At 38.5% G+C, this 15,246-nt stretch overlaps 1 protein-coding gene across 3 annotated transcripts in view; it reads right to left on the reverse strand.

Moving 5' to 3' along the window:
- ubr2 (ubiquitin protein ligase E3 component n-recognin 2) overlaps positions 1-15,246 on the reverse strand; it is a 62,698-nt gene that overhangs the window by 31,056 nt on the left and 16,396 nt on the right. For 2 of the 3 annotated variants that reach the window (XM_042333783.1, XM_007892458.2), the window contains exons 5-15: positions 14,410-14,540; positions 14,149-14,287; positions 13,733-13,795; positions 13,493-13,613; positions 11,976-12,083; positions 10,617-10,705; positions 9,288-9,386; positions 8,088-8,254; positions 7,534-7,633; positions 957-1,085; positions 145-328 (exon numbers count right to left, since the gene is read on the reverse strand). In XM_042333783.1, coding sequence (XP_042189717.1) covers positions 145-328; positions 957-1,085; positions 7,534-7,633; positions 8,088-8,254; positions 9,288-9,386; positions 10,617-10,705; positions 11,976-12,083; positions 13,493-13,613; positions 13,733-13,795; positions 14,149-14,287; positions 14,410-14,540 — 1,330 coding nt within the window. Of the gene's footprint in view, positions 1-144; positions 329-956; positions 1,086-7,533; positions 7,634-8,087; positions 8,255-9,120; positions 9,220-9,287; positions 9,387-10,616; positions 10,706-11,975; positions 12,084-13,492; positions 13,614-13,732; positions 13,796-14,148; positions 14,288-14,409; positions 14,541-15,246 lie in introns of all 3 variants that reach the window. The other variant, XM_007892459.2, reaches the window with a different exon arrangement.

Raw genomic sequence — 15,246 nt, forward strand, 5'->3', positions numbered from 1 at the left:
ATCAACTATTCAGTGAGGTCTGTATTCAAGTTAATTTTCCTTCTCAGAACAATAAGACCCAGGTTAATTTGCGGTTAAAATATATAAATACAAAAGTTCTCAGCAGCTAATATTGTTTGCTCTTGAAAATAAATGCTGAATTACCTGCAAATAATCGAGAAACTGGCATATGGATACTGACTTGATGTTGAGATACCCGATACTGTACAGTATCCAGTGAATGCCCACACATACTCAAAGTGATAGGTTGTTCACCATCTGACAGCCCATTCTGGCACTGAAGCAGAACAATTAAACATTTTCTGTAGGCCTCGATAAGAACCTTTTCCTGGAATATAAGAGAAGTAAGAAAAAAAAAATTCAGATTTAACAGAATTTTAAAATACTAAGCAGAATTATTTTTGGTTTACACTTAATGAAATGGCAAAGAAAGTTTTACTAAACTGCTGTCTATAAGGTGTGTGGCTGAAGTGTGTGAGAGAGAGAGAAGCTACAAATAACTCGTGAAAAATCTCTTATTTGTTAAGCTTTCATAAGGTTATCAGAAAGTTAGAATGAAGTTGTTTAAAGTTAAGTAACTTTGAACACTTAACCACAAGTTGAGTACTGCTGTGTTAAAAAAGCATCAGGGGCATCATCACTCAGTAATATGATTTTTATAGACTTTTTCCAATCATATGTCTTAAAATGATGGGGATTATCCAGTGCATTGCCTAGTTTCGGAGGTTGCTGCAATCTTTATTTAAAATTAATCCCATAAATTGTTTTGCCTGTTCCCAGCCAAGCTCCAATGTGCATTATGTGAACTTCTCCAGGGTAGAACAGATCCAGGATAATATTTGACAATGTAATCTACACTGATCAGATTAAATTGTGCATTTGTGAAGCACATTTCTGCTGAAAACACACAATTACCTTCCTGTGCAATGTTACAAAAACATTTAATTTGTACTTACATCTGAGGCACACCATTCCTGCATCATAGAAATTGTGTGTGTAAGTTTCATCTGTAAAGTGAATGCAGCTTCCCATTCTGGTTCCATCTCTATGTGTTGACCTACTTGCCTTGTTACTGGATCCATTCCCTGTAAAATTAATGAAGCATTCCTATAAACACGGTCTTGGAAATACAATACACCCAACTAGAAAAATAGAAATAGCAACTTGCAGATACCTTGTTTAAATGTAATCAAATTGGTAAATTAACTGAGCTGGATTCCATTACATACATCATGGCAGTGCAAGTAAGGCCTAAAAGGTCAGAGTTCAGCTATCAGTGCTGTAGTTGGCTCAGTGAGTGGAGTATGAAACCAAAAGATTTGGTGTTCGAGTCACAACAATCAAACTTCACCTTTCAAGATTGAGCATATCTTCAAGGTGGGGTGAGGGGGGAGGGAGAGAAGAGGGGTGAAGAAAGAAAGAGAGTAGTTAAGGAAAGTAGGATGTCTCTGGAATGAATGAGATAACCATGTTGGCAGTCATCCAACTGCCTCTCCACTCAGCAATGACACCTGGAGACATGTCTTCAACACTGCAAATCAAAATTAACAGGCAGGGAAATCCTCGTTGCATAAGCACCATGAAACAGTTTTGTCCTGGTAAACCACAACAGTTCCATTAAGTTACATAAGACTTAATGCACATTAATACTCAAGGTTATTCCAGAGGGAGAAAGTTGGTAGTTTCCGCTACATCATCTGAAGAAAATATTTTTTCATGGGGACAAGTAGCACAACAACAACAACTTGCACTTACATTGTGCCCTCCATGCAGGGTAGAATCTCAGAGTACTTAGAAGAGAAGGAAAGCTTCTTCAGGAGAAATTTAATCAAGGAATGGTATATACTTTGTCAAGAGTCCAACTGAATCAACTGGTCAACGATATACCCAGTGTCTTAGATTACTGCAGATCTATCAAACTTTGACAGGTTAATTTCCCTAACCCCAATTAAAAACCCAGGAAAACATTGCTTTGCTCCCTTAAGACCCCAAAATATTTTAGACTGGACATTAATTTCATTTACTTTAAGAGAATACAGAACTGAGGATAAAGAACCCAACAGGATTTGAACCCAGAATCATCGGGTCCTAACCAAGTGCTCAACCAAGTGTATTTCCCAGATGATTGAGCAATCAACAGTCTGATTCAATATACAAAAATCTGTTCATTATATAAATCTACACAGCTTACAGTACTTACACTGATACCACAAACAATCTATGTAATAATTTACAATCCTGCAATTCATAACTTAAATGTATTAAATCTAGGTTTAATAAGCAATCCTAAGATAGATCAAGGTCTAACCTAATATGGAGATATGTTAGGGTTGTTTATTGTGAGAAGTGAGACAGATATTTCCAGTTTTTATAATGGCTTTGGAAGAAATAAATGCACAGATTAACAACTAAATGCATTCCACAATCATAAGATATTTAAGCAACACACTTCAACCATATGTACAATGTTCAATACCAATATATGCCCTTATTACTAAGCAGTTTCACACCATTCAAAACCATTCCATTTTGAGCACAAGGAAATGAGAATAAAAATAAAGCCACTTCTGTTTTGCTGCTGCAATACAAGTTCAACCCAAATCGCAGAAAGCAGCAATTCATATCTATAATTACAATTATAATCTATTATCAAATTAAAATGAATTAAATGTTGACAAATTAAAAGCGAAGAGATAATGCTAAGCTTACATAAATTGTGAATTAGATCAGTTAGAATATTGTGTCCAGTATTAGTCATCTCACTTTAGGAAAGACATCAAGATATAGAGGAAATTTACTAGCATGAGTAGTTTGTCCTATGAGCAGAGACTGCAAGAGCTGGGACTTTTGACCTGATAGGTCTCAAAATTATCAATACAGTCAATAGGGAGAAATTATTTCCACTGGTTGGTGAGTCAGTAACTAGAGGGCATTAATTTAATATAGTTAGTAAACAAGCAAATGGAGAGGTTGGGAGAAATGTTTTCATGCACGGAAAAGTTAGGATATGGCATGCCATACCAGGAGAAATGTTAGAATCCATATTGACCTTCAAAAGCGAACTATAAAAATACCTTTAAAAGAGCTACAGGGATTGGGACGTCTTTCTGACATGAAAGGCACTACACCCCAATGTAATTTGTTGTTGTCTGGTGAAGGGCAGGTAAATGGAATGAAAGGAATGCTTTTGAGGGAGCTGGCATAGACACGATGGGTCAAACGCCATCTTCTGTACTGTAAATTTCTATGGCTGTAACTTAAGCTTATCTGATTGAAATTTAAGCTTATCTGGTTGAAACATGTAATCTGATGAATTGGCAGAAACAACCAAAGAAATGGGGGTGGAAAAAGAGCCTGTTTTTAGAAAAATATTTTACATTAATGATGTTATGACACTATTTATATAGCCTCAGTTCCTACATCATTGTAAAGAGAGTGGTCTTTCAGGTACTATCAGGTCTTTTGACAGTAGAAACCAATATGGAGAAAAATGATGCAGACACAACCGTTGAATGATAATATCAATGTGGCTTCACTGGTAGCACTTAACCCCTGGTTAGGAAGGTCGTATATTTGAGCTGCACATCATGTCTTAGTCATAATGTTGATGGACACTCCAGTGTAGTATTGCAAAAGGTGCTATATTTGTCTTGAGGTAGTGTTCTTCAGATGAGACGGGATGATAATTGAGACCCTATTTCCTTGTTCTTATGGTTGATTTAGGCATTAAAAAATTCCATTATACAACTTTGAAAAACAATTTGCCAGAATTCCTCCTTCTTCCAAGATTCCCCAAAACAAACTGGAGATTAGAATGAAGTCATTCATCTCATTACTGTTTGTGGGACATTGCTGCCTTGAAAGCAATCACAACCGTTCAAAGTTTGTGAAGCTCAGATGTCTGATTTTCTGGGTTAGATCCGAGTATCATTACGAATTACGATTAAAATCATATATGTACAAACTAATCATTTCAAAAGTGATAGGACAAAGCACTGCTGATGCATATTATGTGAACGATGTTGTCATTCAATAGTTGGTATCTTCATCACCATATGCTGCACAAGCCAATAGGATCCTGCTCCAGCAGTATCCTTAAATAAGTAATTCTGGAGGAGCTACATCCACAACAGATCTCCAAGCAAGCAATCAAATCCTTCTAAAATATTGAAGTAACGGAACAAGGAATTCCTATTGCCTGCAGGCTGCTTAGTTGGTTACCATGGAGCACCACAAACAAAATATAAGCAAATATAATATGCAATACTATAATGCAATTCAGACAAACAATGAATACGAAAACTGAGACCAAATGATTCTGGGTTGAAATTCTGATGGATCCATTCAGCTCTTCCCCTTGTCAAGGTCAATAAAATGAGGTATCAGTCTAAAAAATACCAAAGAGCATGTATCTCTGAGAAGGAACTGCTGATACAAGGAGGATCTCACACAATATACGGTTTGTAACAGACAAACTGTTGCATTCAGCATTGTATGAGTTATTGACGGTGGAAATTTCTGGAACTTTCAAGCGGGAATACTGCGCTCAAATATGATATTTGTAGTGCAACTCATGTCCTCTCCCACACTAGATCGGTGAGTCTATCAACCCCATCCTCACCCATCTCCAGTTGCTCCACCCAGTGGACTGAGTTCAAGACCCTAACCCTCAATTTTAAATCCCTCCACAATCTTGCCCACTTTATAATACAAAATTGCATTTGTATAGCGCCTTTCATGTCAGGACGACGTGCCAAGGCGATGGACAGTCAGGGATTTGGACCTACTCTGCAACCTTCTTAAATCTTACCACCCAGTCCCTCCACTCAGCAGGCACTGCCCTGCTTCACATCTCCCGCCCTGCCCCCCCCCCCAATCATCAGCAGTCAGCCTTTCAGCCTATCTGCCCCTACTCTTGGGAACTCCATCCCAGAGATCCTTTGCCTTGCCCCTTCCTTCACCTCCTTTAAGGTCCATCTCAAGACCTTCCTCTTCGACCATGCCTTCAGTCATCTTTGCTCCCACCCCCCCGGCACACACCCTTCCCAAATCCAACCCCCAACTTCTGTGCAACCCTCTGCTATACAGTGCACTGGGACCTCCTACCGACGTGAAAAACACTATGTAAATGCAATTATTTGTTGTTGCCAGATATTCAGATTGCGGCTAACCAAATGATCAATTTTTATACTCAAGATAAGAATAAAAAGTCTAGATATTGTAGATATTAACTCAACTGTAGTGGTTTGAAATATCAGAACCCCACTTCAGGGGCAACAATCATCTTTCATCTCCATCCATTTCCACAAGGCTCTGGAAATTAAGAAAATGTACAGGTAGCTGCAACACCAAGAAATGGACCTTCAAATGTGTTCCATTCCCTGAAAAATTACTTCAAAAATGTATTTGATAAAGTTGCACACAGTTCAAATTCAGTATACGCATCCTAACTCTGAATATCATCATAAATTCAGGAGCTAATCCAATACAAGGAACAGACTAGAGGGAACTTGTGAAGTTGTGACGTTGGGGGTCTGGCTAAGGAAACCAACGACTGTATTGTTCACCTCAATTCAACATTGGGTACAAACAGTCTCCAAATAATGTCAGAGAATGATTTCCCCCAATTTCGTGATACTGGAGCCAACCTTTCTACTGTCTATCCCAAGAGGCTTTGTAGCCTAGGTCCACAGGAAAATACAAAGAAATTCTTCCAGCTGGTTAATATGCCAAGGAAATTCCAATACAATCTATTTATCCTGCAAGTGAGCTTCACATTCCAAAACTAATACAGATACATTGTGCCCAACCGTTCAACTCAAATGTAAAGCTTGGTCTAAATATGCAATTCATAAACCTGGAAGTTAGTTGACCTCCTTTGTTATTAAAATCTCCTAGGAGGCAGAGATAGAAGAGATGACTCTGCTCAAGCAGCTTGCAAAAAAACACTACTGCAACTGAAAGACTAATAAAACTTTCAGATTAAATTGGTCTAACAACCTCAACAAGGGGCCCAACTCTGATGTTGGGATACCTGAAAGGTCACCCTCCTCCTCATCCAAGTCCTCTGACAGGAGTTACTGTGCTCTACTTTGTGCACCTCCAAGAGGGATGAGAAGGGAAACCCTGATAATGTGGGTGTTGGTCTTGTCAGAAAGATCCTAGTTCTGAGCGCTCCCTTGCCAATTGCCCTGGAGAGGAGAGCTGAATGAAAATACTATGTCACTGGAATTCTCAAAGGCTAAAAAAATGCAGACCATAGCACAAAAGCATTCTCTTCACACACATCAACCCATGAAGGTTATTTGCAACAGCATTTTCGAATAAGATTTTAAACAGACATGCAATAATGAAAGATTTTAATTTTAGAGAAACATTTTTCTCTCCAATATATGCTAAAGGTACAAGTCAAACATTACTATTTACATTTAACAAGCACCTTATTTTTCTTACCGAAACCCTTTTCAATGAACCCCCCCAAAAATGTTCAGAGCTACCAGTCTTTGGTCCTCATGCAATGCCTTCTGAAATTAAGACCTTTTTTGGTCCACATCTTATGCCCCTCTACTGTTCTTAATTACTGTCACCAAATGCCCACTTTCTTGTAAAACTGAATGTTTAGCCTTCTGTGCAATCTGTGTCCTACTTACAATTATTACTGTTAGATTTCTAAATACTGTGCCCTACTTACAATTATTACTGTTGGATTTCTAAATATTTAAGATAAGACAATTTGCATTTTTCTAAATGGAAGTGCACAAAATCATAATTCTTAGGTGGTTGTGTGGGCTTGATCCGTAAAGTAGTCATTGCATAAATGTGATATTTTTCCCTCAAATAATCAGTCAATTCACTTTACAGTCTATTCTGTGAAGCGTTTTTAGATGTCTAGAAGATGTGAAAAGCGCTATATCAAATGCAAGCATTATTATTATTATATAGAACCCAACGTGGAGTCCTGTAGCTCAGTGGTTAGAGCACTCACTTTGCAAGTGAGAGACCTGAGTTCAATTCCAGGCAGGGCGAAACCTTGGGCAAGTTTCCTTACTCCACACGCCTAATAATAATCCCTCCAAAACCAATAATAAATTGGTCATTTTCAATCCATGACTGTTTGTGGGACATTGCTGTGCGCAATTGGCTGCCGCGTTCACCCACAAATATACAGTCAATTCACTTTACAGTATATTCTGTGAAGCGCTTTGGGACGTCTAGAAGACGTGAAAAGCGCTATATCAAATGCAAGGATTATTATTATTAACAACGTAATTCCACTTAGATTTTTAGTGAATTTCATAAGACTTTGTTTTGTGGCCTTCTTTGATGGCCAACAATCATTTGATGTATCACATAGCACTGTGCAAAATATTTTCATGCTCAATTTATTTTCAGTGTTCTCACAAATTTAGGCAATTATCATCAATACACCTCAATATACACTTTGTAAATCTCCATAAAGTCACAGAAATTACATTTATCCAGAACCAATATTGGTCCTATTTGGCAAAACAAATTAAAAATAATCAAACCAACCTGCATACGTTTTAACAGCTCCAAAAAGACCTCAAAACCTTCCAGAAACTTCTCCCTTAGTCTGTCTGTCCACTCTGTGGGCTTGCTCACTAACACATACCTGTTTAGAAGGAGGGGAGAGGAAAAAAAAGCATTGCATCTCAAAAACAGGTTCATTGATCAGGATACTGAGTTTGAGGACCTTCTTTGCAATAACACCCAATTTCTGCCATCTATCTAGTTGCCTATACACACTAGTCACTAAATATAAAATACTGATTTATATGGAAACTTCAAGGCTCTCTATCTATTGTGTTTTGCAATTGGTTTACTTGTCAAGTGTTTTCTCTACAACTTCCTATTCTATAAATAGAGCATCAGTGAACACATTCTGTTTTTCATTATGCTAGGCTGAATTCAGGTCAATTTCTTCTTACCATTCAACTTCATAGTGTTTTGGATAGTGAGGAATCCATGTATATGAGCACTTAATTGTATGTTTGACCTTTCAGGCCTAGGTTCTTAAATACATCAATAAGCACAATCAATAAAGATGGGGGAAAACTTTCACTTACTTCAGATCTCCAATGAGGCTTTGAACTCTTCTGAATTTGAAGGCCTGTATCGCTGTATACCTCTCGAACTGAAACCTGACGTGAGAATCCCTCTGTCTCATCAAGTGATCCATGAAGGTCTGGATTATAGTTGTCATGAGATTTTCATCAGTTATCAACATGCGAGCCTGAAATTAATCAGTCACTCTAATTATTCAACAAAGTCAGTGATCAGAGCTACAAAAGAGATATGCATCTTCAATACTCCAAAACAAAATTACAAAGCAGCATTTGGTAAATCAGGAAAAAAAACATGGAAATATAAATGCACAATAAGATAGCTAAGGGGAAGTCCATCTGGATCACAGTGACCAGGTCAACATAGATCAATACTGGAGCAGTTAGTTGCTCAGTGGGTAATTAGTCTAGGAAATCGGTTTTGAAAGCCAGATTTTCCAGTTTTCTGTCTGTGAAACAAAAATTCTGGTTGTATAGTTCAAATCTATCTGATTTGTGGAAGTCCATTCTGTTTGGAGAAGTGGCTTCAAATTATTTCCCTGGTATTGATAATGAACTGGTCTCTCTCCAACTTGAAGTGTTGACAGCTGTTCATTTTTTTCATATTGAATTAAATCTTACTGCAAATTCAGTTTCAGAAAATTTAAACGTTTTAAATTCACTGAACCTAACTCTCTACTTTTACAATCAATAATAATTTGCATACCAGCATCAAGACTAATAGTCTTCAAAAAGAAACTAATCAATTGTCATTCAGCAGCCAAGTGAATTAAAGAGCAAGTTGTGTCCAAACCTCTCACCCTTCATCAAATGATGACAATGCAGCCATCTGCACGGCGGCAAATTCTGACTGGAAGCCTGCAATATCTAAAGCTGATCATAATGATTTGGCCAAGTAGCAACAGAAATCAAATGTTGATCAAGAGAAGCTGGGGGTTACCTAAACTGGTTTACAATTTTGCTGCCAGGACAGCATCTTTCATCTGTAAGACTAGTGTAACTTTCTGCGGCCAATTCGATCCGAAACACTACTCACCAGGGAAGGTACTGTGAAAATTTGCACTGAAAGATCAGTAACCGAGAATTCCCTGTCGTGGTCATCATTCACATATTCAGTCTGCAACCTCTCATAGTTCTAATAAAAAGGCAGAGAAGAAGCAAGGAGGGGAACAAATGAGTTGAATGAAAATACACAGTACTCACCAAAGTCGGGACAGTGAAGAGCTGCACAGATAGAGCGGTCACTGACACTACCCGCTCGTGATCATCTTCCATAAAATCTCTCTGCAACTGCTGGTAATTCTAAACAACAAGATGAAATTCACCTCCAGATCAAGTCCAGATTGTCCTTAGATTTAAATGTCAATTATTAAGTTGTCCTCCCAATTTCTACATACTCAGGGGAGGAGATGAAGAAAGCTAAACTTCTGTTAAGAGAATTCAGTAGAAGCCATCAATTGGAAGGGAATTCCCACCCATGTTTTCTTCTAACACATGAGAATTATCACACAACCACCTAGGGCAGAGGGGGGTTGAAAGAGGTGGACTTCTGCAAACAATTAGGGATATCGATGGTAGTGCAAAAGGAAATTTATCAACTTTTGTCACCCACTGGCAGCACCAAGCACTCGCATGTCAGCTAATGATAAAGGTAGATGTACTGTAAAAATCCCTTTGCTCTGACCCAGTCTTAGAAAACCACAAGTCCCTCCCATCCACCCATATTCTACACTAGCTTTTGATGTGACCGCAAATAGCAAGGTGCTGATGTGGTATAGGACAGTCAGGTTTTACAATATGCCCATTGGAAGTTGTATTATCCACTCATCCTCATTTCACACACAATTCTAGCAGTAAGAGGAATTATTTCATTCCATCGCTCTGGGACGGATGAAAATGTAGGTCTCAGAAGTATTAGCTGAAAGCACAGAGCATCAGCAAATCTTACAACACACTCAATTTCAGACTATTTAACTTATGGTTTTATTTATGAGAAAAGCCACAATTTTTGGTGGAACAAAAGAGTGACTTCATGTTTAACCATTTCTTACAGCAGTTAATGGATTAATAGTTACTAGAGGGAATAACTAGCAGACGAATCATACCTTTACTGATCCAGCTACATAAAATGGTGTAAAAGTGTATTAGAAATTCTTAAATACCAAACATATATGAAGTAAGAGGCAAGATAGTTACTGTAAATTCTTAACCTAAGACTACAAACTTTCAGCAAAAGGTTCTGTATATAAAGGATCTGCACAAAGCAGATAGTAAGCAATTACAGGATATCTATTACAAATGTCAAAGCTTTGTTTGTTCTTCGCACATTTATGGTACCCAAGTTACATTTTAGCATAAAGAGCTTTTATTAATTCATTAATGTGGTCAGTTGGCAGAAACAAAGAAAATTATCCAACAAATGAAATCCGAAAATGTTGAAAAGGCAAATAAAAAATTGTTTTCGCTGCACATTGTCAAAATGTATTCTTGGATACACTGGAATGATCCTAAGATTACTGAAAGTTAACTTACCTTTGCAAAACGGACCGCAAACAGTTTCTTATATTTCAGATCCATGAGAAGGCTGCTCATGAACAACTGATGATAGATGTTTCTGGCTCCTGCAGAATAAAGAATTTATTATTCTTTAGACTAAGGCAAAATTACTAACACCAAAACAAGTTTCAGAAGGAAATAAAAAAATTCTAAATAATTCCTAAAAGATAGAACAGTGTTGCACTAAATTCTACCAACCCAAGATGCTCTGAATTGCCCCCTTACCTAAAACAAATCTAGGATTTCCATTCTAACAAAACGACTAAAACAAAAACCACTAGTAACTCAGGATCTTTCTCACAAACAGCTATTTTTTTTAAACAAAATGGTAGTACAATTTACTATAACGACCTAACTGTGGGTTTTTGGTTGAATCCAACTGTGAGTGATGGCTTGAGACCTCTTCTTTCTTTGGAGATGCAAAGATTATACATTGAAGACCTTTGCACCATCTGACCCATTGGGTAAGAATCCACAACAAAAATATGGACTAGCAAAACAACAACAAGATTCCATATAGAGCGCCTTTCACGTCGGGAGGACGTCCCAAGGCACTGGACAATTGGGTCAGGACCTGAGCAGGAGGGAAATGGTCAGGGCGAGGGGAGGGAAGGGAGGGAGTGAGGAGGGGGTAGAGAGTCGAGAGGGGAGCTGAAGGCACGGTCAAAGAGAAAGGTCTTGAGAGCGGCCTTGAAGGAGGAAAGGGAGGAAACAAGGCGAAGGCACTGGGGGATGGAGTTCCAGAGCCTGGGGGCTGAGAGGCTGAAGGCCCGGCCACCGATGGTAGGGCGGTTGGGGCGGGGGATGTGGAGCAGACCAGAGCCAGAGGAACGGAGGGTACGGGCAGGTACGTAGGGGGATAGTAAGTCGGAGAGGTAGGAGGGAGCAAGGCCGTGAATGGCCTTGTAGGTGAGGATGAGGATCCAGATGTCCAGATGATTGTCCAGCGTGTTGGGACGTCCTCCCAACATGAAAGACACTACACAAATGTAATCTTGTTGTTGTTGTAGTAGTAGTAAGGTTGACCCGAGACTTAACTTTCTGCTGCAGATCTGTATCTGATCTAAAGCAGCAAATGCTTTCTTCTTTATTCTCATACTGTAATCCCTCAAATGCAACAAGAATAAATTGAATAGAACTTGGGACCCAGCATATAACAGCAATTAAACCAACAGAAATACATACTATTTGCTGACAAGCCACCAATAGCAGTGCCCATAGAAATCAGAGGCTTAAATCGCCCCACCTGACCAAATTAAGTGACCCCCCCCCATAATATATTATGCAGAATGATTGCAAAGTAAACAACGTGTTGCTCATTTCATGGAACTTTACCTTTCCACAATTTTGAGTCACAAAGCATCAGTTTATCAACAAGAGAGGAATTTTCTTCATTTGGTCCTTGTTGTAACCCCACTTGACATAGTATCCGCCTTAATCCACCTTCATTAGGCAAAAAGAAGTAACGTTGACTTCAGTTTCAATAACAATTTGCAAATGCTTATGCTAACACCAAAGGAAAAGCCATCCATCTTTCTAATCTGGCTCAGTGATGCATACCACACATCTTTTAAGGTTTCCTCCATTTACCCAATCAAACAATAACTTGTGTTTAGTTAGGCCCTTCATGCAGGAAATTATCTTGGAAGTTTTAAACAATGATGGATGGGATCCCGAACAAGGGAGAAAGGAGAAGGGGAGATAACCCCTTAGCAGTCAAAGGGTTAGGCTGTAAGTGGAGATTTAAAGACACATAGAGAGGGGAGAAGATGGAGAGAGATTCAGAGCTTAGGAATGCAGTAATTGAAGGCTTAGCCACCGGTGGTGGAACTAGGGACATGCAGTAAGACCAAATTGGCCAGTGGAGGATGCAAGCAGAGGAGTGGGAGAGAAAATCAGAGAATCGGGAGGTGCTAGGGCATGAAGGGATTGATAGGGTGAGGACCAAATTTGCTTTTCCCAACATGTACTGAAATTACATACCCTTCTTCTGTAGTCTCATCTACTTTTGTACACCCCTAACCTGGGACTTTGCACTGCAATTGAGTGGGTGTCAACACACAATCACGGACACCAGGAAAAAAAATAGGCAAATTTGGATTTTAAACATTAAAATTTGGGTGATTTTTTTTTAACCGATTGACTTTCACTTCTAAGTATAGCTGATTTTACTTGTGGCAGTTTCTGAAACATGAGTGGAGCAGAACATTTGAAAAAAAATCATACGGTTTATTTCCATAAAATGAGGAGGTATGTGGATAGGGATGGGCAATGGGATTGAAAGGACTGTTTATGAACACCGGTACAGACTAGATGGGCCATAAGGCATCCTTCTGTACTGGAAATTTCCATGATTCTATAAAAAATTCTTGCTTTGATAAGGTGCCTAGTAGGAATACGGCAAAGAGCCATCGGGAGCAGAACCATTGAGTTCAACGTGATGAACAAGAGGAAGAGCTGATCCTGGGAAAGTTAGATACTAGCAATATAGTAATGACCAACCAGGGTTGATCAGGTGGCTTCAGCTCTGCTATCTACCCAACACTCAATTCAAAGCTCCTTCCTCAACTTTAGTCAATGAATCTACTCTGGTTGCAGCCAGCGTTTTTCACAATATGCATCAACTCTGCACCAAGGAACCCTTTCCTAATGTCAACTGCATGAGTATGGGGTCTTTATTGCAGAGAGAAAAAATATTGTGCAACTTATTTTTCTCTATTTCTATTGGTGGTACATCACGCCATTTGTCAACTGTATTGCATTCTATGTAAACACAAGCACTCTCCTCAATAGATAACAGAGCTTGGTGTAGACAAGAACATAAAATCAACTTATTTTCTGACAGCACTTACCTGAATAGCCAATCACATGGCTAAGCCAAACTAGCAGCTTTATGCCAAAGCTCTGATGTGCAACGACTGATGAATGCATTACTTGCACCTTCAATGGTTTGGTTTGTCGACTGGTATTTCTCTAGAGCAACACCAACAAATTTTTAAATCAGAACTGTCAGACTCTTCAAGCACAAAGGAATTTACCAGCATCTTGCAACATTTATTCAAAATAAGAAGGAGAATAAGCAAAGTTCCTACCACTATTACAGTTTTTGCCTGCTCACAAAACTGAAAGTCACCATATCGAACTGATCTACGACCCTACAAAACAGAGAAAGGTATTTTATAGTGAAATGTTACAATTTAAGCTCTAAAATAATAGCTCAAGGCAGAGAAGATGCTACTAGAATGATTCTCTAAATTTTACAAAGAACAGATTGCATAAGTGCTGCTTTCTTTGAGAAACCAGATACTCAAATTCATAATTAATAGTGGACCGCACAGGCCGGGAGGGGGACAGAGAGGGGCAGTAGAGAGACATGGTGAGAAGCAAACAAATGGCTACAAGAATAATAAGTAGAATAAATGTAAACTTCAATCACATTTTTGATGTCAAAACATTCTTCTTAAACGTTGGAAATGTCTCTCAAAACACCAGAAAAAAGAAAACTCACGTCTCTGTCCACAGTGGTTGCAAAACTAACAGCTTCTTTCTGTGTACAGTTCACAGCCTTTTGTAAGGTGTAAATCACTTGTTCGTAAGTGTGGACTTCATCATTAAACAGCATGCAGAAGTAAGCATCCTCTTTTTCCCTTAAGAAAAAGTTAACATGGAATGGTTAAAATTTTCTTACAAGGTCCTCATTAACCAAAAACACATGCAATTCAAAAATCAGAAATCACATCTTGTGAAATTTAGAAATTAAAACACTTACGGGAGCTCTAACCCAAGAGGAAGCTCATCTTCCTTCACCCAGGTAAGGATATCTACAGCATATTTGAATGCAATGGCAAAAATGTTATACGTTCGTCCAATCATGTCCTCAGACAAATGTGCCAATGGATCCTGTGAAAATAATGTCAAAATGTCATAGAAGAATGCTGAACGATACTCTGGATGATACATAAATGAGGAACTGTCTGTCTGAGAAGATGCACATTAAAATTCCCATGGCACTATTGAAAAAGAGAAGGGATGTTTTCCGTGTCCTCAAACATCACTAGATGGAATCAGTCATTCACTTCAAACCTACTTGTGGTATACTGGTATGTGCAAAGTTGCTGCCATGCTTACTACAGTTACTGCAATCTATAGTAAATCCTGTGAAGCAATTTAAGACATGCTGTTGATGTGATATGATGCTATGTCAAATGCAAGGATTATTCTTATTGTAACAGTCCAAACTGAACTGAAATGGAGCAATCTAGGGTGCATCACATGAAAATTGAAATGTTGCAATTGAGAAAATTGGGTTAATTCACGTCAAATAACTAAATTGTTCCCAAGTTGCTCGACATATGAATCTACCAGTTACATACAGGATATTGTTTTCAATAATTCTATTAGTTGGTATTCCTCCTGACACAGCACAACAAAGGGAGAATAACAGCCAGGATCTCAGTTTAACATCTAATTAAAAGGAAGGAAACACAATTCAATGCTCCCTGTTCCACTGCAACATCTTAGATTGTAAACTCAAAGTCCCAACGTGAGGTTTAATATAGTTGAAAATAATAAGAGGGATGAAGGTTTGTGTGGAGCATAAGCACTA

This window comes from Callorhinchus milii, unplaced genomic scaffold (assembly GCF_018977255.1).
Source record: "Callorhinchus milii isolate IMCB2004 unplaced genomic scaffold, IMCB_Cmil_1.0 Scaffold3, whole genome shotgun sequence".
Classification (NCBI taxonomy): Eukaryota; Metazoa; Chordata; class Chondrichthyes; order Chimaeriformes; family Callorhinchidae; genus Callorhinchus; species Callorhinchus milii.